General features: G+C 44.9%; 1 protein-coding gene across 1 annotated transcript in view; it reads right to left on the bottom strand.

Annotated features, from left to right (window-relative positions):
- GNAL (G protein subunit alpha L) overlaps positions 1-5,387 on the bottom strand; it is a 160,776-nt gene extending 155,389 nt beyond the window's left edge. Inside the window, exon 1 of the mRNA XM_056854117.1 lies at positions 4,880-5,387. Within this exon, the coding sequence (XP_056710095.1) occupies positions 4,880-5,387 (508 nt within the window). The remainder of the gene's footprint in view (positions 1-4,879) is intronic.
- Positions 5,388-18,505: the final 13,118 nt, after the last annotated feature.

The following is an 18,505-nucleotide window of genomic DNA, read 5'->3' as shown; positions in this document are numbered from 1 at the left end:
TTTGAATGTTTTGCTGTGAACTGTTTAATAAAGGAAAGAGCATTTTGGACTATGTGTATCATCTGATCTAGTAGTTGCCTACAAAATGAGCATTGTAGTTGTTTAAGTAGACAAAGCAGTTATGTTGGGAGCTCACTTCAAGAAGTAGGGGCAAGCGCAGAGTTCCCTTTGTTACTATTTAAAAGCAACTCTGTACTCCTGTGAGCTTTTAACAAAATTTCATCCCTTCTTTATTTTTGCTCAGAGCACTGGTCACTAATCACTGCTAAGTAAGACTTATGCAAAAAAACTCAATTATTCTTTCAGCTCAGCTCTGGATTTCAGCAAATTCTTCAGTTCCATATATGAGAATAATTTCCCCAATGTCTCCCTGAAACGGAGAGTCCATTGGAAAATGGAACTGAAATCCCAGCTAAAAACAAATGTCTTTCAGAAACAATGTTCCTTCAGAAACAATGTTATTCATATAGTATCAACACTCCCTAAATATACCCTTTTCATTTTATCTTAACGTTTTAAAGACAATGTTTTTAAATCTAGATATGCATGTGTATAAACAGCAGCATGTTACATGTAATGTAATAAATAGATGAATTGGTTTTAAATCAACATTTTATAACTAAATTGTTTTATGAAATCTCAAGTATATGAGGAGATAAAGTATATTTTATCTCTGAGATAAAATACACTGTAATGCATCTCTGTAAGGAAAACTGTAGGTTTCGCTTCAGAAGGTGGCTACCTGCATGGAAAAGGTTAATTAAAATTTTACAAGATCCAGCTCCGGCAGATGTGTTTACAAAGGCACCCAATGAAGAGAAGCAATATAATTCAAAACAATAAATTAATTGCCAGCGATATATTAAAGGGCAAGAGAAACAGCCATTAGTGAACCGGGTTAAGTAACAGTAAACTATGTAAATACTTCATGGTCTCCTCACCTAGCGTTATAAGATTACTTGATGTTTATAATTGTAAACTCAATGCCAGTGGATCCTGGGCAGGCAGCACAAAAGGGGTTAAGTGATGGGGAAAGGCAGGCACTGCTTGGAGTACCAGGTGGTGGAGCAGAGCCTCTCACAGAGGCCGAGGTCACTCCACCAACTGCTTCGGGGCTTCCTTTTGATTAAGCATGCCTTTTCTGCCCATCAGAGGTCACCTTGCTCTCCCTGCGTGTTTTGCCTGTATTTTCCAGATGCTATTGTAGCCAGAATCTGGAAAATATGGGCAAAATGTGCAGGGAGAGCAAGGTGACCTCTGACAGATGGAAAAGGCATGCCTGATCAAAAGGAAGCCCCGAAACAGTCGGCGGGGGTGACGTCCTTGCATAAAAAGCCAGAGAGAGAACTTTCCCCAGATCTTTTCTTCTGCATGAGGTGGAGGAAGAAGATGCAGGTGCCACACATACCCAACGAGGAGACGCTGTAGCAACTGTTGAGGAGAAATTCTAACCACAATCACCAGCCGAACCAGAGCGAGTATGTTAGCATCCCCCCCCCCACACACACACCATTGCTCTTTCATTGAACTGTGTTTCTGGCTCACAATCTAAGCCCTACTGACCTTTGTTCCTTCATCTGTGCTTCAAGCAGGGCTTGGCCTTTTTAAAAAGCCACCCAGTCATTTTGCTGTTTTAAAAGCCCCCCCCACCCCCAAGCCAATCTTTCATTTTTTTTTCATTTGAGAGAAATCTTAAACAGATCTGCTCTGCCTTGTCATTTATTTAATGAGCCGTACTCCCAGGAAACTGTCCTTTGGATTGCAACATCTTGCAAGGCAATTTTTTCCCCATTCAAGATTTTCAAATGATTCTTTTATCACTGAAGCATACTAAGCCCCCCCCCCCCAAGTCATAGTTCACCAAGGGCACCAGAAATCCTTGGGCCTTCCCTGCATCCAAGCCACTCCAGTACGCCACTAGGCAAAACCATACTTCTTTCCTCCAAATATCATCCCATGCAGCCAAAATAACAGTGTGCAACTAAGAGCATAGCCAAACACATTGTCTTATCACAAAACATTTTCCTATCAGACATACATTTTATCAGTCACTAGGAAGTCGCATATTATTGGTGATGTCCTAGAAAGCAGGTCTCTAATCTAATTACACCCAATGATAACAGAAAGTAAATACAACAATACAGTTTGACAGGACATTTAACAGCTGGCATACTGCAGTCCACTTTTGCCTAGGCTTATCATTCTCACACAAGGCAGTCACAACGTGAAAACAGAAACCTTGCAAGTTATATCAGCCACATCAGTTGTACTACCTGAACTCTCTCCCTAGTGCTTTCTCCACTTGGTGTTCTGGTGACATCCCAAAACTTGCTTCTTTCCTCTAACCTTCCTCACCCCAGGCCAACACACTCAACCACTCCACTCACACAAACACTTTCCAGAGCAACAATGGAAAAGCCATTTCTGTTTCTAATTTGTCTAGCTTTCATCTACTTGAGTGGATACAGAATATCATTCTGAAAAAACTATTACTATTTGAGGAAGGATTTTTCTAATTACCAGCTAATACGTGTTGCACTACAAGCTTCTAGACAATTACAGAGCTATGGTTTTATTTTTAGAACTGATACTGTTTTGGCAGTGGCTGCTGGCACCTTAACAAATCAAAATATTTTGAACTGATTCATTTCCTTCTTGTTATGTATGAGGCATGCGTGTAAAAGTGATAAAAGAAAGTAAGTACCCTGCAGTCTGGAATCCATTTTGGTGTTCAAATTAACTACTCTTTAGCAACATAACAAAGGAGAGATTTCTGATTGTACCTGGTAAGATGTAATTATTCATTCACCACTTAAAGAACAAACAATATACACTGCAGGTTATTTCTTCAGGGAAATCAGATACTTTGCTTAATTATCCCTACAGCTTTCATACTGAAAAAGCCACAGTTATAATGAAGCTCCTAGAGAGAACTAATAATTATCAATTGAAAAGGATCAACAAGGACGTGAAACCTTAATGACAAAACAACTCACCTTTTACACAGACCTCTCCAATACTGTGGTTTGAAACTGAATAGCTAAGAAATCCTTTGCACGGGCTTAAGAAGACAGGCTTTGTCTACTACTTAAGATTTAGTTACAATACAGGAGAGTCAGGAAGAAATATTCCTTCAGCTCAGGCTACTTGGTAGCCCCAGAGGATTTCTAGTCTCCCCTACAACATGAAGACTTGTGAGGTTTTACTGAAGCTACCTGAGTAAGTTTTACAAAATACTTGACCAATCCAGGTTATCTGTGAGGCTATCCTGCTCTCTGCTTCTAACATACGACATATGTGATCCAGCCCTGAACACAGTCTCCAAATAGGGAAAGAACAATAAGGTATGAAGAATCCCTACAGGACATTGGAGACTGCATCCCTTCCAATCCCCTCCCCGTTGTATAAACCACTCTATCCATGAGTACTATAAATATTAGAATTAATACTTATCTGTAATGTCCATCAACTCTTAATCTTTCCATAATCACCAGGTCCACTATTGTCTTGCATTTCCATTGGTTCACTTATGAGTCACCAAATCATACCACCTCTTCCCATAAGGGCATTAGCAGTTGTGAGCAGACACAAAAGAAAGATCTTTATCAACCAACACCACCTACAAAAACCTTCTCTTTATTAACCACCATCCCGTCTAACATTCTTGAAATGTCAATACTACAATTTGAGTTCTGAACAGCTATAGGGATCTACACTAGACTATACAACACACTCAAAAAAACACAATCAGAAGCCGAGGGGAGGAAATAAACATTTCTGTCTTGCTGGTTGGATGTACCCAGGTTATTTGAAAGGGAGAAGAAAGATAGGCCAGTTATGCATGGGAGGGTTTGCCTTGGATTTGCTGCTCTCTAGATGCATATTTTCTCCATCCAAATTCTCAAAACTCTGCATGGGGGCTTATTGTGGTGTTTTAAGAATTCGTAGGGTTGCCAGGTCCCTCTTCACCATCGGCGGGAGGTTTTTGGGGTGGAACCTGAGGAGGGAGGAGTTTTGGAGGGGAGGGACCTGGATGCCATAGAGTCCAATTGCCAAAGCGGCCATTTCCTCCAGGTGAGCTGATCTCTATTGGCGGGAGATCAGTTGTAACAGCAGATCTCCAGCTGGTACCTGGAGGTTGGCAACCCTAAGAATTCAGAGGAGGGAAAATGTGCATCCAGAGAGTGTCAAGCCCAAGGCAAAACCTCCCATGCACAAGTGAACACATGAACACACATGAAGCTGCCTTCTACTGAATCAGACCCCCTTGGTCCATCAAAGTCAGTACTGTCTACTCAGACCAGCAGTGGCTCTCCAGGGCCTCAGGCAGAGGAGGTCTTTCACATCACCTACTTGCATAGTCCCTTTAACTGGAGATGCCGGGGATAGAACCTGGGACCTTCTGCATGCCAAGCAGAGGCTTTACCACTGAGCCACGGCCCCTTTATATGGTTCTCCAGGGCCTCAGGCAGAGGAGGTCTTTCACATCTTGCCTAGTCCCTTTAACACTACTTGCCTAGTCCCTTTAACTGGAGATGCCAGGGATTGAGCCCGGGACCTTCTGCATGCCAAGCAGAGGCTCTGCCACTGAGCCACGGACCCTCCCCAGGGGCCACTGGGACTGAAGGGGGGATTTTTCTAAAAAACCGGCAAGGCAAAGAAAGACACTGGGGAGATGCAAGAAAGCGGAGCTGGGGGAAAGCCCACTCGGACGGAGGGGGAGCAGGCGGAGAGGCGGCGCGGGGAGCCCGAGGGGCGGGGCGCGGCGCCCCTCCGCTTCTCCCCAGCCTCCCCCCTTCCCTTCCCTTCCTCCCCGTGGCGCGGCCCTCCTGGGCGTCCGCCAGCGCCACCTGTGGGCCGGGGGCGGCCCGGCACGTACCCAGCAGCAGGAGGCGGTGCGTCTGCTTGTATTCGCGCTTCTGCTGCTTGAGCGCGCGGTCGATGCTCTTGCTGACTTTCCTCGCCTCCTTCTCCGCCTCGCGCTCCTCCAGGCGCTGCTTCTCCCAGGGCCGCTGCAGCGCCAGGGTCTGGGCGGCGGCGGCCCCACCCGAGGCGGGCTTGGCCTGAGGCGGCGGCGGCGGCCCCTTCTCGGCGGGCGCCGCCCCGTTCCCCTCGCCGTTCTGCAGGAGCAGCAGCGGCCCGTCCGCCTCCGCCGGGCGCGCCTTCCCGCCGCCGCCTTCCGTCTCCCCGCCGCCGCCGCCGCCTCTGCCCGCGCTCTTGCCCCTGCCTCCCCCGGCCTGGGCTGGCGGCGGCGCCACGAGCTCGGCGCCGGGCGGCGACGGCGGCTCCGTCTCCGCGGCGGCGGTGCTGGAGAGGGAGCCGCCTGCGCTGCTGGCCGCGCCGGGGTCGCCGAAGAGCCGCGGCCGCAGGCTGTAGCAGAGCCCCATCGCGTGCCTGCCCCTGCGGGGACGAGCGAGGGAGCGAGGCGGGCGCGCGGCCGAGGAGGAGGAGGAGGAGGAAGGCGCTCAGCGCTCCCCGCGGTCCCCGCCGCGCGTCAGGGCCGCGCCAGGCAGCCCCTCCTCAGCGCCCCGCCGCTGCCGCCGCTGCTGCTGGGCCATCTTGCATTTTCCCTCCTCCTCCGGACCGGCTGTGGCGCCGCGAGCCGCTCCTCGCCTCCGATCACCTGACCCCGAGCCCGGCGGGCCCACCTTACCGTAAATACCCCAGCGCCAGCCCACCGCGCAGCTCGTGCCGGCAGGCGGCTTGGGGGGGGAGAGAGAGAGAGAGAGCGCGCGCCAAAGCGCGTGGGCGTATATGTGTGTGTGTATATACACACACACACTTTTCTCTCCCGCGCAGTCGCAGTCCCGTTCTCCCCCCCCTCTCGCTCTCTCGCTCTCTCGCTCTCTCGCTTTGGTCAAGGAGGATTCCCCTTCGCGCGCAGCTCGCTGGTGAGCCAGCCCACGTAGAGTGCCGCACGCGCGCGCACGCACAGGTTGTCCTCTTGGCAGCTCCTGGCCTGGTGGCAAAGCGCAGGGGCCTGCCTGGATGTGTTGCCTTTTTTTTTCTTCTTCTTCTTTTTACAAGTGGGCCTTGCCCTCTTCTCTTTCAAGCCTGCCCTCGCGCCAGCTACTTGACACTTCCTTATCCAGCAAACCATGTATTGAAATATTGTCGAAGGCTTTCACGGTCAGAGTTCATTGGCTCTTGTGGGTTATCCGGGCTGTGCGACCGTGGTCTTGGTATTTTCTTTCCTGGCGTTTCGCCAGCAGCTGTGGCAGGCATCTTCAGAGGAGTAACACTGAAGGACAGTGTCTCTCAGTGCCAAGTGTGTGTGTGTTAAGTGCCGTCAAGTCGCTTCCGACTCATGGCGACCCTATGAATGAAAGTCCTCCAAAATGTCCTATTTTTGACAGCCCTGCTCAGATCCTGCAAATTGAAGGCCGTGGCTTCCTTTATTGAGTCAATCCATCTCTTGTTGGGTCTTCCTCTTTTCCTGCTGCCCTCAACTTTTCCTAGCATGACTGTCAAGTGTGTAGGAAGAGTAATATATAGTCAGAAAGGGGGGGTTGCAGGACAATGATTCAGCTCAACCCCCCCTTTCTGACTATATATTACTCTTCCTACACACTTGACACTGAGAGACACTGTCCTTCAGTGTTACTCCTCTGAAGATGCCTGCCACAGCTGCTGGCGAAACGTCAGGAAAGAAATTACCAAGACCACGGTCACACAGCCCGGATAACCTACAAGAACCAACGAAAGACATATGGTTTGGATGTCATACTTTCCTTTGCTGCGCATTCTCCCATGTTCTGCTTTTATTTCTGAAGCACCTGAGATACATGATCCCTTCATCTGTTCCTCTGGGCATTCACTCCAGTCCAGCAAAGTAGATCTTCATTTGAAAACAAGCTTCTGGTATCCATAACTGATAAGTTACCTGGGCCCTACTGAACTGGTTAAATAACTCTTTTAAGCAGACGAAGAGGTGCAATTCCAGCAGGTTATTGTGTCTTGACTATAGTTGTCTTGACTAGAATCTTTATAATTTACTTAGCATTGGTTTCACTGGGCCACTTCCTTCAAGACCCCCTTGAATAAATTCCAGGGTACAAAATGTCCTAATCCAAACTGTGTTGCTCTCCATGGCCTTCCCTGTACGGCAGACCAGCTTCCTGTTTATAACCACACTGTATAATCACTCCCAAATTAAAACATTCCTTTTTGTGCTGGAAATCTCTAGGTCCAACCAGTTTAACAGCAGCTATAGCAAATTATACAATGGGCATGTGACTGGAAGCCCAGCTGGAGGGAGGGGATTGCACTCTTCCTCCCTTGCTTGCGCTTTCTGAACTGCAAATCTCCAAAGACAACTCTTGAGGCTCTGGGGTGGCCTGTCACTGACCCCCTGCAGCACTAGTCCTTGCCCCCTGGCCTCTTTGAAGGGTGTGTGTACTGTAGGCTCTTGGGTGTTCTCTTTGGGCTCTCTTTCTCCTTGTAGCTTTTCACATGAACACACATGAAGCTGCCTTACACCGAACTATAACATCAGTCCATCAAGGTCAGTATTGTCTATTCAGACTGGCAGTGGCTCTCCAGGGTCTTGGGTAGTGGTGTTTTACATCACCTACCACCAGATCCTTTTAACTGGAGATGCTGGGGGATTGAACCTGGGACCTTCTGCGTGCCAAGCAGATGCTCTCCCACTGAGCCACAGTCCCTATGTGATTCTTCTTCCCCACTCTTCAGAGGGATGAACACATGTGCAAAGGGCAGCAAACAGCAATGTCTGTACTTCCTCTCTGATGATGGGTAGAGGGGAATCCAACTGCCTCTACCACTGATAAAAAGTGACGGGAACTAGAAGCAGCCAAATCCATTCAGAGGGAGCAAGTGACAGCTGCTTCACTAGTGGGGGCATGGATCTACGGACAAGGTCATTTAAAACCTGGAGCCACCCTACAAATCACACTCTGCAGCTGTTTGGTAGAAACCCAGGTTCTCTCACCTGGATCTGCTCCCAAAGGTTCCAGCTTAAAAGTAATACACTTTGAGATGAATTTTCCTCAAGGGGCTTTTTATTGTGAGTAAAATATTTACATTTAGTAGACTCTTGTAAACAAATTCTGAATCCCCACAGCTCTTGAAGAACTATGTTCCCACCTGTGTGTTTCAATTATAATACTTAAAGCTTCTCTTCATATTATTTACAATACAAAGGTCTAAGCTGAAAATAACAATGCAGCATTCTCTGAAAATGATATGCCTGAGAAGAGTGTTTCAAGAATACTATTACGTATTCCCTTGAAGATAATGTTTCAAAATATTTCAGTTACACAGCCTAAAAACTATATCTGTTTATAAAGATAAGTCAGTAAAGGTAGTAATATAGAAATACTATTTTAAAGTGTTTACCACATGCAAATTGACCATTTACCCAGATATATTTTCATGGGAAAGCACTAGGTGGTAATGAAATTAAGCTATATGAAGGTCAACAGTTCAAAAGCTGCAATTAAATAAGGAAAGAGCTAATGGCAGAAAAACAAAAGTGTAGGAAATCAATTACAATTGGCATAATATTATGCAATAGAGCACAAGATTATTTATTATGGAAGAAAGGGGAAGCTTAAAATAATGATGTCAAAATAATCTTAACAAATATTACAAGCTTTTCAAAAGACACAGCATAGCATTTAATAAAACATGAGCCAAGTCAATGCCACTGATCATAGTAAACAGAAATAGGATATCTAATCCTGTTCTAATCTAATTCTGTTAATGTAAAAAACAACAAATTGACTGGAACTCTGGTATATATCAGGGACTCACAAGTTTGTTGAACCTGAGCAAGCTTCTGGAATTTTGAGAGTAGGTATTGGACGTCACAACAGAACACCTGCTATGGGAGGGTGTGGGACCAGTCAAGATGGCTGCCTTGAGCTAATCCATCCCCTAAATATTGGAAGATTCCACAAAATTAAGAGGTTCCAATCTAGTACATGATTTTTCTGGGGTTTTTTTTCAGTAAAGGAATGTAATTAACGATACTAATGTGTAAGTGGAAATATCCTAAACACACTTTCTTGGAAGTTCTTTTGACTTGAATGGGGCTTACTTCCCAAGTAAATATTTTGTAAGGCTAAATTGCCAGACATTTCATTGATTATATAGTAACTGACCTGCTAAAACAAATGACGTGTACAGTCCAGAGCAAAATTAAGCAATGCTGAAATCCTGTTAAAATCAGTGGAACGTAGAAAGCTGTGTGCTTCTTTTCCATTGCTCTCAATGGGTCTAAAGGTAATGGCAAGCCTCAGATGGCTGCCTCCCCTTTGTCTCTTCTTCCATAGCTTCCATGACAAATAGTATTCCAGCAATCTCTGCACCCAGTTATGACACAGCACTAGGGGTACTTAAGACCTAGTCAAGAAAAACATGCCAGAGTCCCCAATCTTGTTAAGCCTCTGGCCATGTTTGGAATATTGAGAAGAGAGGGTGTGGACCATGATAAAATGGCTGCCATGGAGATAGGGTCAATAACAGAATGACTGCCCTGAGGTACATGAGCTAATCACAAAATGTTGGCAGGTTGTAAATCAAGTATTCTGTGATGGAGGTAGCCATTTTTGAATGGGTGTTTCCTACAGATACAAAGGTGGTGCCTCCAGGATTCTTCTGAAACAGTCTATGCTACAATGAGGAGAAGGAAATCTAAGGCTAGTCATTTTCTTTGGGGAAGAGATGCTTTGAGGAAGAAGCAGATGGCTGCCAGGAACCTATCAGCAGACATCATATCATACATCAGTAGGGTTGCCAGGTCTGTCTTCGCCACCGGTGGGAGGTTTTTGGGGTGGAGCCTGAGGAGGGCAGGGTTTGGGACTTCAATGCCATAGAGTCCAATTGCCAGAGTGGCCATTTTCTCCAGGTGAACTGATCTCTATCAGCTGGAGATCAGTTGGAATAGCAGGAGATCTCCAGCTAGTACCTGGAGGTTAGCAATCAAAATTAACACCTCTGTACCATTACCTAAGGTTAGAAAATAAGTACAGAATAAGCTAATGGCAATGCAAGAAAACGGTAGTATATTAAATACAACAACGTGCTACAAAGCCAAACAACTGTACATAAAAACAATGTCTCAGTCCTTGTACAGTAACAATCACTCCAAAGTCGATGTCTTCAAGTGAAGAAAGGTGGAAAAGGAGACGATCGTTTCAGTTCTTCCTCAGTCCCGTTTCTGTACAAATATGTGCATGTTTTAACAATCTAAAATACACAATTCTATCATAAATATTCAATCAATTATATACAATGAAGTTATACTTACTATTAATGGTGTCAAGCATGTACTCATTTCAATATAAGCTTCAATGATTTCTCTCAGATTCTTAATAAATCCCCTTTAGGGATCAACATAGAAACCATATTTCTGTTTATCAGCTGGAGATCAGTTGTAATAGCAGGAGATCTCCAGCTAGTACCTCGAGGTTTGCAACCCTATGCATCAGGCAAAGGAATGATAACTGCCACTTTTATTGGTATGTACCACCTGTTTCTCAGACAGGGTGCACAAAACAGAACCAACAGAAACCAGAGATGGCTTTCTACCGAAACTTTCTAGGTGTGATGGTGAATATTGTCCTATTGGAAATCCACAATGTGGACTTGGTGTTTCAGCTGATAGGGGAGATAATACATTACTTTGCCCAACAAATGAATCCCTAAACACTGATCCCATGTAGACTTCCATTGAGATAGTGAGAAGCTGGACTGGGGCCTGCGCTATGGAAGAGCAATTGGGCAGCACCTCATCTTTCCCTCTTCAGTTGGTAAGCACTCATCAGTCACAGGTACTATCTGTTCCAGTAGTTACCCTTTGGTCCAAGTTTTTCCTCAGTTATTCAACATCCATGAAAGCAAGGGTGCTTCCCAATCCCCCCCCCCCCCCAGTGTAATGCAGGTAACCAGCAGGGTCTACAGCAGCAACAACCAGATGGTAGTCAACAAGTCAACTGTTCCTCTGTAATGGCCACTGTGGTCCTTCCAGAGTTCTTGTGGCTTGCCAGGATGCATGGCAGACAGCTGTGGAACAGTCGCAGCAGTAAACAGTGTGGGATGCCATGAAAGGGACACTTGATGCTTTGCTGTCTTTCATGCAGCTAGCACAGGGTCTTTGCAAGAACAGGAAACTGACAACCCACTTTGTTTGTGTAGCTTGCAGAACCCACTCTTCCACTGATCTTGTTTAATAAACACTGTGACTGCTTCAGCCCTGTTGTTCGTCCAAAGGTTAGCATTCAGAGGATCTTTCTTTGAGCTTCCCTTTGGTGGTCTCCCTGATGGAGCACATATAATGGAATAGGGAAGGGGGTTCCCCATCCTAAGCCCTATCGGGACTAAAGTTTGAATTCTGGCCCAAACACTGCTACTTAGAGTACAATCAAAGGCGGGGGTACAAACGGTTCATTGTAGCCCCCCCCCCATGTATTATAATTGTAAACACAACAGTCTAATTGCCAAGATAGGGAATTTTGATGTCAAGGACTGCTGGTGGGGAAAACAGCAAGCAGTGGCAATCAAGCAAAGGGACATGAGGTGGTACGACTAGATGAAATGAAGCAGGGAGGGCAAAATGAAAGGCATCCTGCGGACATAATTGGATTAGGCAGGCTCCGTTCATCTAAAATCACTGGTGTTGGAGCAACACCCCCAAATGTAAGATACACCTTGTAGAAGTCACTTCAACTTCTCCAGTTTCCCATTACAGCACTCCTTTCCACTGAGCCACCAGGTGGTTCTTGGTGTGGTCTCTGCCTGCTTCCTGTTGTGGATTTAGCTCTTCCTTGCTCATGCAGCATTACCCTTCCAAAAATATATATTCCTCTTACATGTCATGATGACATAACTACCTTGGTTAGGGTGTAGGAAAAAGATGCCAGGACCCCCAAAAACCAGGGACACCAGTAATTGAAGTTTCAGATCAAAGGTGTCCACACCACCTCTTCCTAGTAATTTAGGACCCTGGACAGCAGCCTGTGGAGGATAAACACCAGGGATGGAAGTGAACCCTTCCCTTGCTTCCCTGAGTTATTAATGCTGTAGGGCAAGTGATGGCAAACTTTTTAGAGACCGAGTGCCCAAACTGCAACCCAAAACCCACATTTATTGCAAATTGCCAACACGGCAATTTAACCTGAATACTGAGGTTTTAGTTTAGAAAAAACAACTCATACATTAACATTAGTTAACACTAAAGAAATGGATATTCCTTGAATCAACAATCTACGGCAGTGATTCTCAGCTGGGGTTCCTTTTGAATTTGCAGACCTTTTGACCTGCTCTGAAAAAGGCATCTGAGTGCATTTCCTACCTTTGATTCACCTCCGCTGTACGTGCATTGGACCTATCTAGTCCAGCTCCTGTATCTCACAGTGGCCCACATCTATAATAAGGAGGTAGCACATACCCATCAGGGCTAGTAACCCGTGATGGACTTTTCCTCCAGAAATTTGTCCAATCCCCTCTTAAAGGCATCTAGGCTAGATGTCATCACCACATCCTATGGCAAGGAGTTCCACAGGTTAATTACATACTGGGTAAGTCGGTGTTCCTCTTTTAGTAGGGGATTTCACTGAAAGGTGGGAGGCACCGCAAAGCCCGTGCTGTGGCTCGAGCGCTCTGCTCCCCTCCAGCTATGCCACGCTGTGAGCTATGCTCCCCTCCAACCTAGCTCCTCTCCAACCTCACCACAGGAATCACCTTCACCACAGGCTGCCATCTGCGCCACACCCTCACGCCGCATGTGAGCTGCCCGGCCGCATGTGACGGGAGGGAGGAAGTGCTCCAGTTGGGCTGCTGGGCAAAAGGGCAGGTGATGTGAGAAATGCCCTCAGGCCCGCGTGGAGAGGAGGAGGGGAGCAGCCCCGCCCCGCGTCCCTCTGGCTTTCTAGTAACGAACTCAGGCAAACTCTGTGCTGGGGCGACGGTGCGCGTGTCCACAGAGAGGGCCCCGATTGCTCCCTCTGGCACGCATGCCATAGGTTTGCCACCCCTGCTGTAGGGGGTCTATGTGGCATGTGCAAAAAGTTAAATTTTAAAAAAGCAGTAATTTATTCCAAGCAAGATGTTTATTCAGAGACAAAAAAATGTGTGTGGGGGGGAGGGAATAAGTACGGATCTAAATGGGAAGTTGAAAAGGACTCATATAAAATACACAGACCAAAAGAAAAGCATAACCACAGTAGCCAACTGGATACATTTCCTAGCTATCTAAAATGCCTTGTGCCTGTGATGGCTACAGGGGTGAAGTCTCTTCACTGCTCCGCCAGTGTGGATGAGCAAGAACATCACAGAAGTAAACCTGGCTAAACTGAACAGGACAAGACAAGGACCGACAACTGGAGTCACTTTTTATATATCATTTGAAACCAGATGCTCACACATCTCATTGACTAAATTCCATTGAGAAACCAGGGACAAGAGGGACTCTTTCCCTCATGTGGTCATGTTGGAGTTCATGATGGAAATTAAAGAAAATGTTGGCTATGTGTTTGGATTATATTGGCCCTCTTATAAAGAGGACTTGTTAATGCAGTACCTTGGACCTCTAATAATCATTCATAGAGCTCCTTAATGAATCAACCATAAATAATAAGAATTTACTTATGGTCCCAGAACATAATGCTCTTAATATCTGTAGCTTTAACATCGGTGGATAATTTTCACTCAGAAATATATTTGAATGAATGCTGTAATGAAGTATTTACATAGTAAATAGAAAAGAAGGTTGATAGTGTCCTCTACTGTCTATTCCATCAAACTTGCATGATAAACTTACATAATTTAGCAAACTACTGTTATTAAATGCACAGATGTTGTTACCATTGTAAAAAACTTTACCTCTCCATCAGCCCAAATTCTCATGAGGAGAGGTTAGAGTAAACTCTGCCCTAAAGGTATGCATTTAGAGCAAGGGTCTTTAAATTCTTTGAGTTTGTGGGCCCCTTTGAAAGTTTGAGAGAGGGTTCTCGGCCTTTAGGCTAAGGCTTCTTGGCCTTTTGGCAAAGAGCAAGTGTTGTGTAGTGAGAGAGGGTGGTGTGTGCCACCATAGAATGGATGCAACTGGAGTCAGAGGTAAACACAAAATGGCTGCCACAGGAAGTGGAGCCAAACACAACAACATCACAAAAAGAATCAAATGGTAATGATGCTGAACACATAAAGCTGCCTTATTCAGAGCCAGAACATCAGTCTGTCCAAGTCAGCATTATCTGTACGTTGATTGAAATCAGGGTGCAGCCACCAGGAGGACAGCTAGTTTGGAGAAGCATGGGGCAGGCACTACTTCCGAATGCTCGTTTCCACTAACGCTTCTTGGACCGCAAGACTGGAGCAAAGCTCCATAGTGCCTTTTTAGTAATGAACGAAGTAAAGTGTCTAATTGCTGGTGTTGTAACTTAACCAGATGCATCTCTTAAACATATGGTTTGGGTCTTTTCAGTTATTCGGTCTTTTGGGGAGGAAGAAATTACTCATATCAAATTTGTATTAGAATGTTCTTTGATCTTTGAGGACGCCTATGTACTTTTAAACTATTTGCCTATCTCTTGGAGGCTGACAGTCAGTGAAAATGGACCCTCCATGCCCTTAGTGTTGCTAAAAGACTTATATTACAATACTGTAGGGATAAATGCCCACCTCCAGTACTCCAATGGATTGAGGACCTTACAACCTTATCAACATTTAAACGTATGGCATATAGACAACATTTACATATGGACATATTTTTAAATATTTAGAAACCTTTATAGATGCTTATGTGTAGATTTGCCATCATTGTTGTTATATTTCCTATTTATTTTCTGTTTGGGGTTTGTAATTTTATATATATATATATATATAATTTAAACAAGCTCATGGCAATAATCAATCAGGTCACAAACTCTGCTCCTTCACTCTCACCCTGTCTTCATCAGTTTAAACCAAACTGAACACATTAACACAAGCAGCATTATAATGAGCAAGACCATTGGCCTATCAAGGTCAGAACTATATGTATTCTGACTGGCAGAAGTTCTCGGTGATATAATTAGTGACATTCATTATTTAAAGTTCTCTCCTGCTGTGTTAATAAGCCTTTTATTTTTACAGGGGAAGCAGGTGGCTTTCTCAAAGGAGACAAGGGGGACTAGGAAAAGAAGGAAAGCCTGATGGGGGATGGAGAGAAGGGGGATAAAGAAACCTAGGAAAGCCTGAAGGGGGAGAAGAAGAGGGATGCAAGCATACATGATGGAAAGCTGAGCTCGTACTGGTCCTTGAACATATGAAGACATGAAGCTGCCTTATACTGAATCAGACCCTTGGTCCAACAAAGTCAGTATTGTCTACTCAGACCGGCAGCGGCTCTCCAGGGTCTCAGGTGGAGGTCTTTCATATCACCTACTTGCCGAGTCTCTTTATCTGGAGATGCTGGGGATTGAACCTTGGACTTCATTCTTGCCAAGCAGATGCTCTACCACTGAGCCACTGTCCTTGTCATCCTCCTCTGGCTGTGGCTGTGCTGCGATTGCAGCTGGGGGGCAACCCATTTATTTGAATGAAGGCAGCCAATCACAGGTCCTAACTTACAATGCCCCCACCCAGTTTCTGAAAGGCATGGCAAGTGCCAGGAGAAATACCAGTACATGCTATCGTGCCCATCAGCACCACATTGGAGAACACTGATTTAATATAACAAAAGTCACATATTAAAAATGAATGAGCAGCATCAAAAGAGAAATACAGAAACATAGGATTTCCAGATTCCATGTGCTCATTTTATTTAGTGGTCTTCAACAGCTATAAGAAAGTAGGTCATATAGCACAAGCCACCGCTGCAAAAGCTTTGTACCCACAAAGATAGCTGCAGACAATGTTAGTTCATGAAGCAGAGTCTCATCTGATGATCTTAGCACATTATGATATTTATATGGGAGAAAGTGTTTTAATCAAACCCCTTAGCACTCATAATTGCATTAGAAATTACAGTGCAGTTCTCACAAGATGAGCAATATGTTCCCTGCAGCCAATTTCTTCTTACAAGCAGACTATTGTGTAATCAACCAACTGTAGGTTTGGGGCAGTATTCAAAGGCAGTCCCATGTAATGCACATTAAAGTAGTCCAGTCTGGAGAATACGAAAGAATACATAGCTATAGAGAATCAACCTTTTCTATGAACAAGTGTAACCGATATATTAACAAAAGGGTCTCCTGGCCATAGATACTACCTGAATTTCTACCACTACAGCTGGGCCCAGAAGCACCATTCAGCTACTTACCTAATCTTTCAGGGGAAATATAATCCCATCTATAATAACTAACCATCACATTTCACCCAGTCAATTGAACAATGTACCATTTTTACCCCCTTAGTCATCTTTTTCCCCCTATACTTAAAAAGCCCCAAATCTTTAGCCTTTCCTCATAGGAAAAGTGGTCCAACACCTTAATCATCTTGTTTGCCTTCTCTGGTACTTTTCCAGCTCTGCTCTATCTATCTATCTATCTATCTATCTATCTATCTATCTATCTATCTATCTATCTATCTATCTATCTATCTATCTATCTATCTATCTATCCCGTATATAAATATATGGTGGCTAAAACTGTACACAGTATTTCAAGAGTACCATAGTGTTATACAATATTAGCTGTTTTATTTTCAGTTCCCTTTCTAATAATCCATAGCATAGACTTTGGCTGTTTCATCACTGCAGAACACTGAGTTGATATTTTCATTAAGCTGTCTACTATAACCCCAAGATTTCTTATTCTCTCAGGCACCACTATTCAAACTATTTTTAAAGTTAGGAATTTTTTTGGCTCTGTTGTATACCACCTTGCTCTTACTTACACTGAACTTTATTTGCCATGTCTTGTTTGCTCACTCAGTTTGTATAGATCCTCTTGGAGCTCTTCACAGCTCTGCTCCAAGGAGAGCTAAATAACTACTGTCCAGTCTCAAATGTACCATTCTTGAGCAAGGTGATTGAAGCTGGCCAACTTCAGAGATTCCTGAATGAAGTGGATTGTTTATATCTATTCGAATCTGGTTTCAGTCCTAATGATGGGACTGAAACAGTCTTTGTCGCCCTGGTGGATGACACGAGCCAGGAGATAGATGGAGCAGTGCGACCCGGTTAATTATCCTGGACCTCTTAGTGGCTTTCAGTACCATTGATCATAGTATCCTTCTGGATCACCTTTTGGGGCTGGGACTAGGAGGCACTGTTCTGTGGTGGTTCCAGTCCTTCCTCGAGGGTAGGTTTCAGCGTGTGCTGCTGGTGAACTGTTGCTGTGGCCCTTGGCCTTTGGCCTACAGGGTTCCCCAAGGTTCCATCTTGTCCCCTGTGCTTTTCAACATCTATGTAAAACTGCTGGGAGAGGTCATCCAGAGATCTGGTTTGACCTGCCATCAATATGCAGGTGACACTCAGCTCTATCTCAATCTACCAGCAGATCCCAGGATGGCTGTGGAAACCGTGAACAGGTACCTAGAGGCAGTTTTGGAATGAATGAGGGATAACAGGCTGGAACTTTATCCTGACAAAATGGGACTGCTATTGGTAGGGGAAGGTCTGACCCAGGTTATCCCCTGTTCTGGATGGAGTTATACTCCCTCTAAAGGAGCAGGTTTGTAGCTTGGGGATGCACAGGACCTGGGCAGAGGTGACCTGGGATGCCTTTCAGCAGCTTTGGCTGGTGAGTCAGCTGTGGCCCTTCCTGGGCAGAAAAGATCTTGCATGCCCTGGTAACATCTATATTAGATTACTGTAATGCATTCTACATAGGGCCGCCCGTGAAGACTGTCAGGAAGCTACAGTTGGTACAGAATGCTGCAACCAGAACACTGACTGGAGTGGGTCGTAGGAACCATACCACTCCAATTTTGGCTTCCAATTTGCTTCTGGGCTCCATTCATTGTGCTATTATTGTCCTTTAAAGCCTTGTACCACCTGAGACCAATGAACCTTAAGGACCGCCTTCTCCCATACAAACCTACCGGCTCACTCTGGTCATCCTCAGAGGCCCTGCTTTGGTTTCCCCTGCCATCTGAGGCTAGATGGGTGGTGACCCAAGATAAAACTTTTTCCGTCATGGCACCAAAACTTTGGAACTCCCTCCACAGGGAGTTTTGTCTGTCTCCTCTACTGGTGTTTTCCACGACCAGGTGAAGACTTTTTTGTTTTGTCTGGCATACCCCCAATAATGGTTATTGGTTCCTCTTCTACTGTTGTTTGTTTATGTAATTGAATTGTTTTATAATTTTAACTGTATTTTTAAATGTTTATTTTTTAAAAAAACGTTTGCCACCTTGTGGACCCTGATTGGGTGGAAAGACAGCATTAAAATGTTCTAAATAAAAAAAATAAAAAATAAAAAAATCTTGTTTAAAACTTTGATTTTAATATTTTTAACAGGAATTTCCAAGAATTTAGAAGGATTGTTGCGAACAACTAGAAACAAAACATAATTAGAAAAGGGAAGTGGTAGAAAATTTTCTGAAGCAAAAGGAATCA

The sequence above is a fragment of the Euleptes europaea genome, chromosome 8 (genome assembly GCF_029931775.1).
Source record: "Euleptes europaea isolate rEulEur1 chromosome 8, rEulEur1.hap1, whole genome shotgun sequence".
NCBI lineage: Eukaryota > Metazoa > Chordata > Lepidosauria > Squamata > Sphaerodactylidae > Euleptes > Euleptes europaea.
This window is presented reverse-complemented; position numbering and strand designations above follow the sequence as displayed.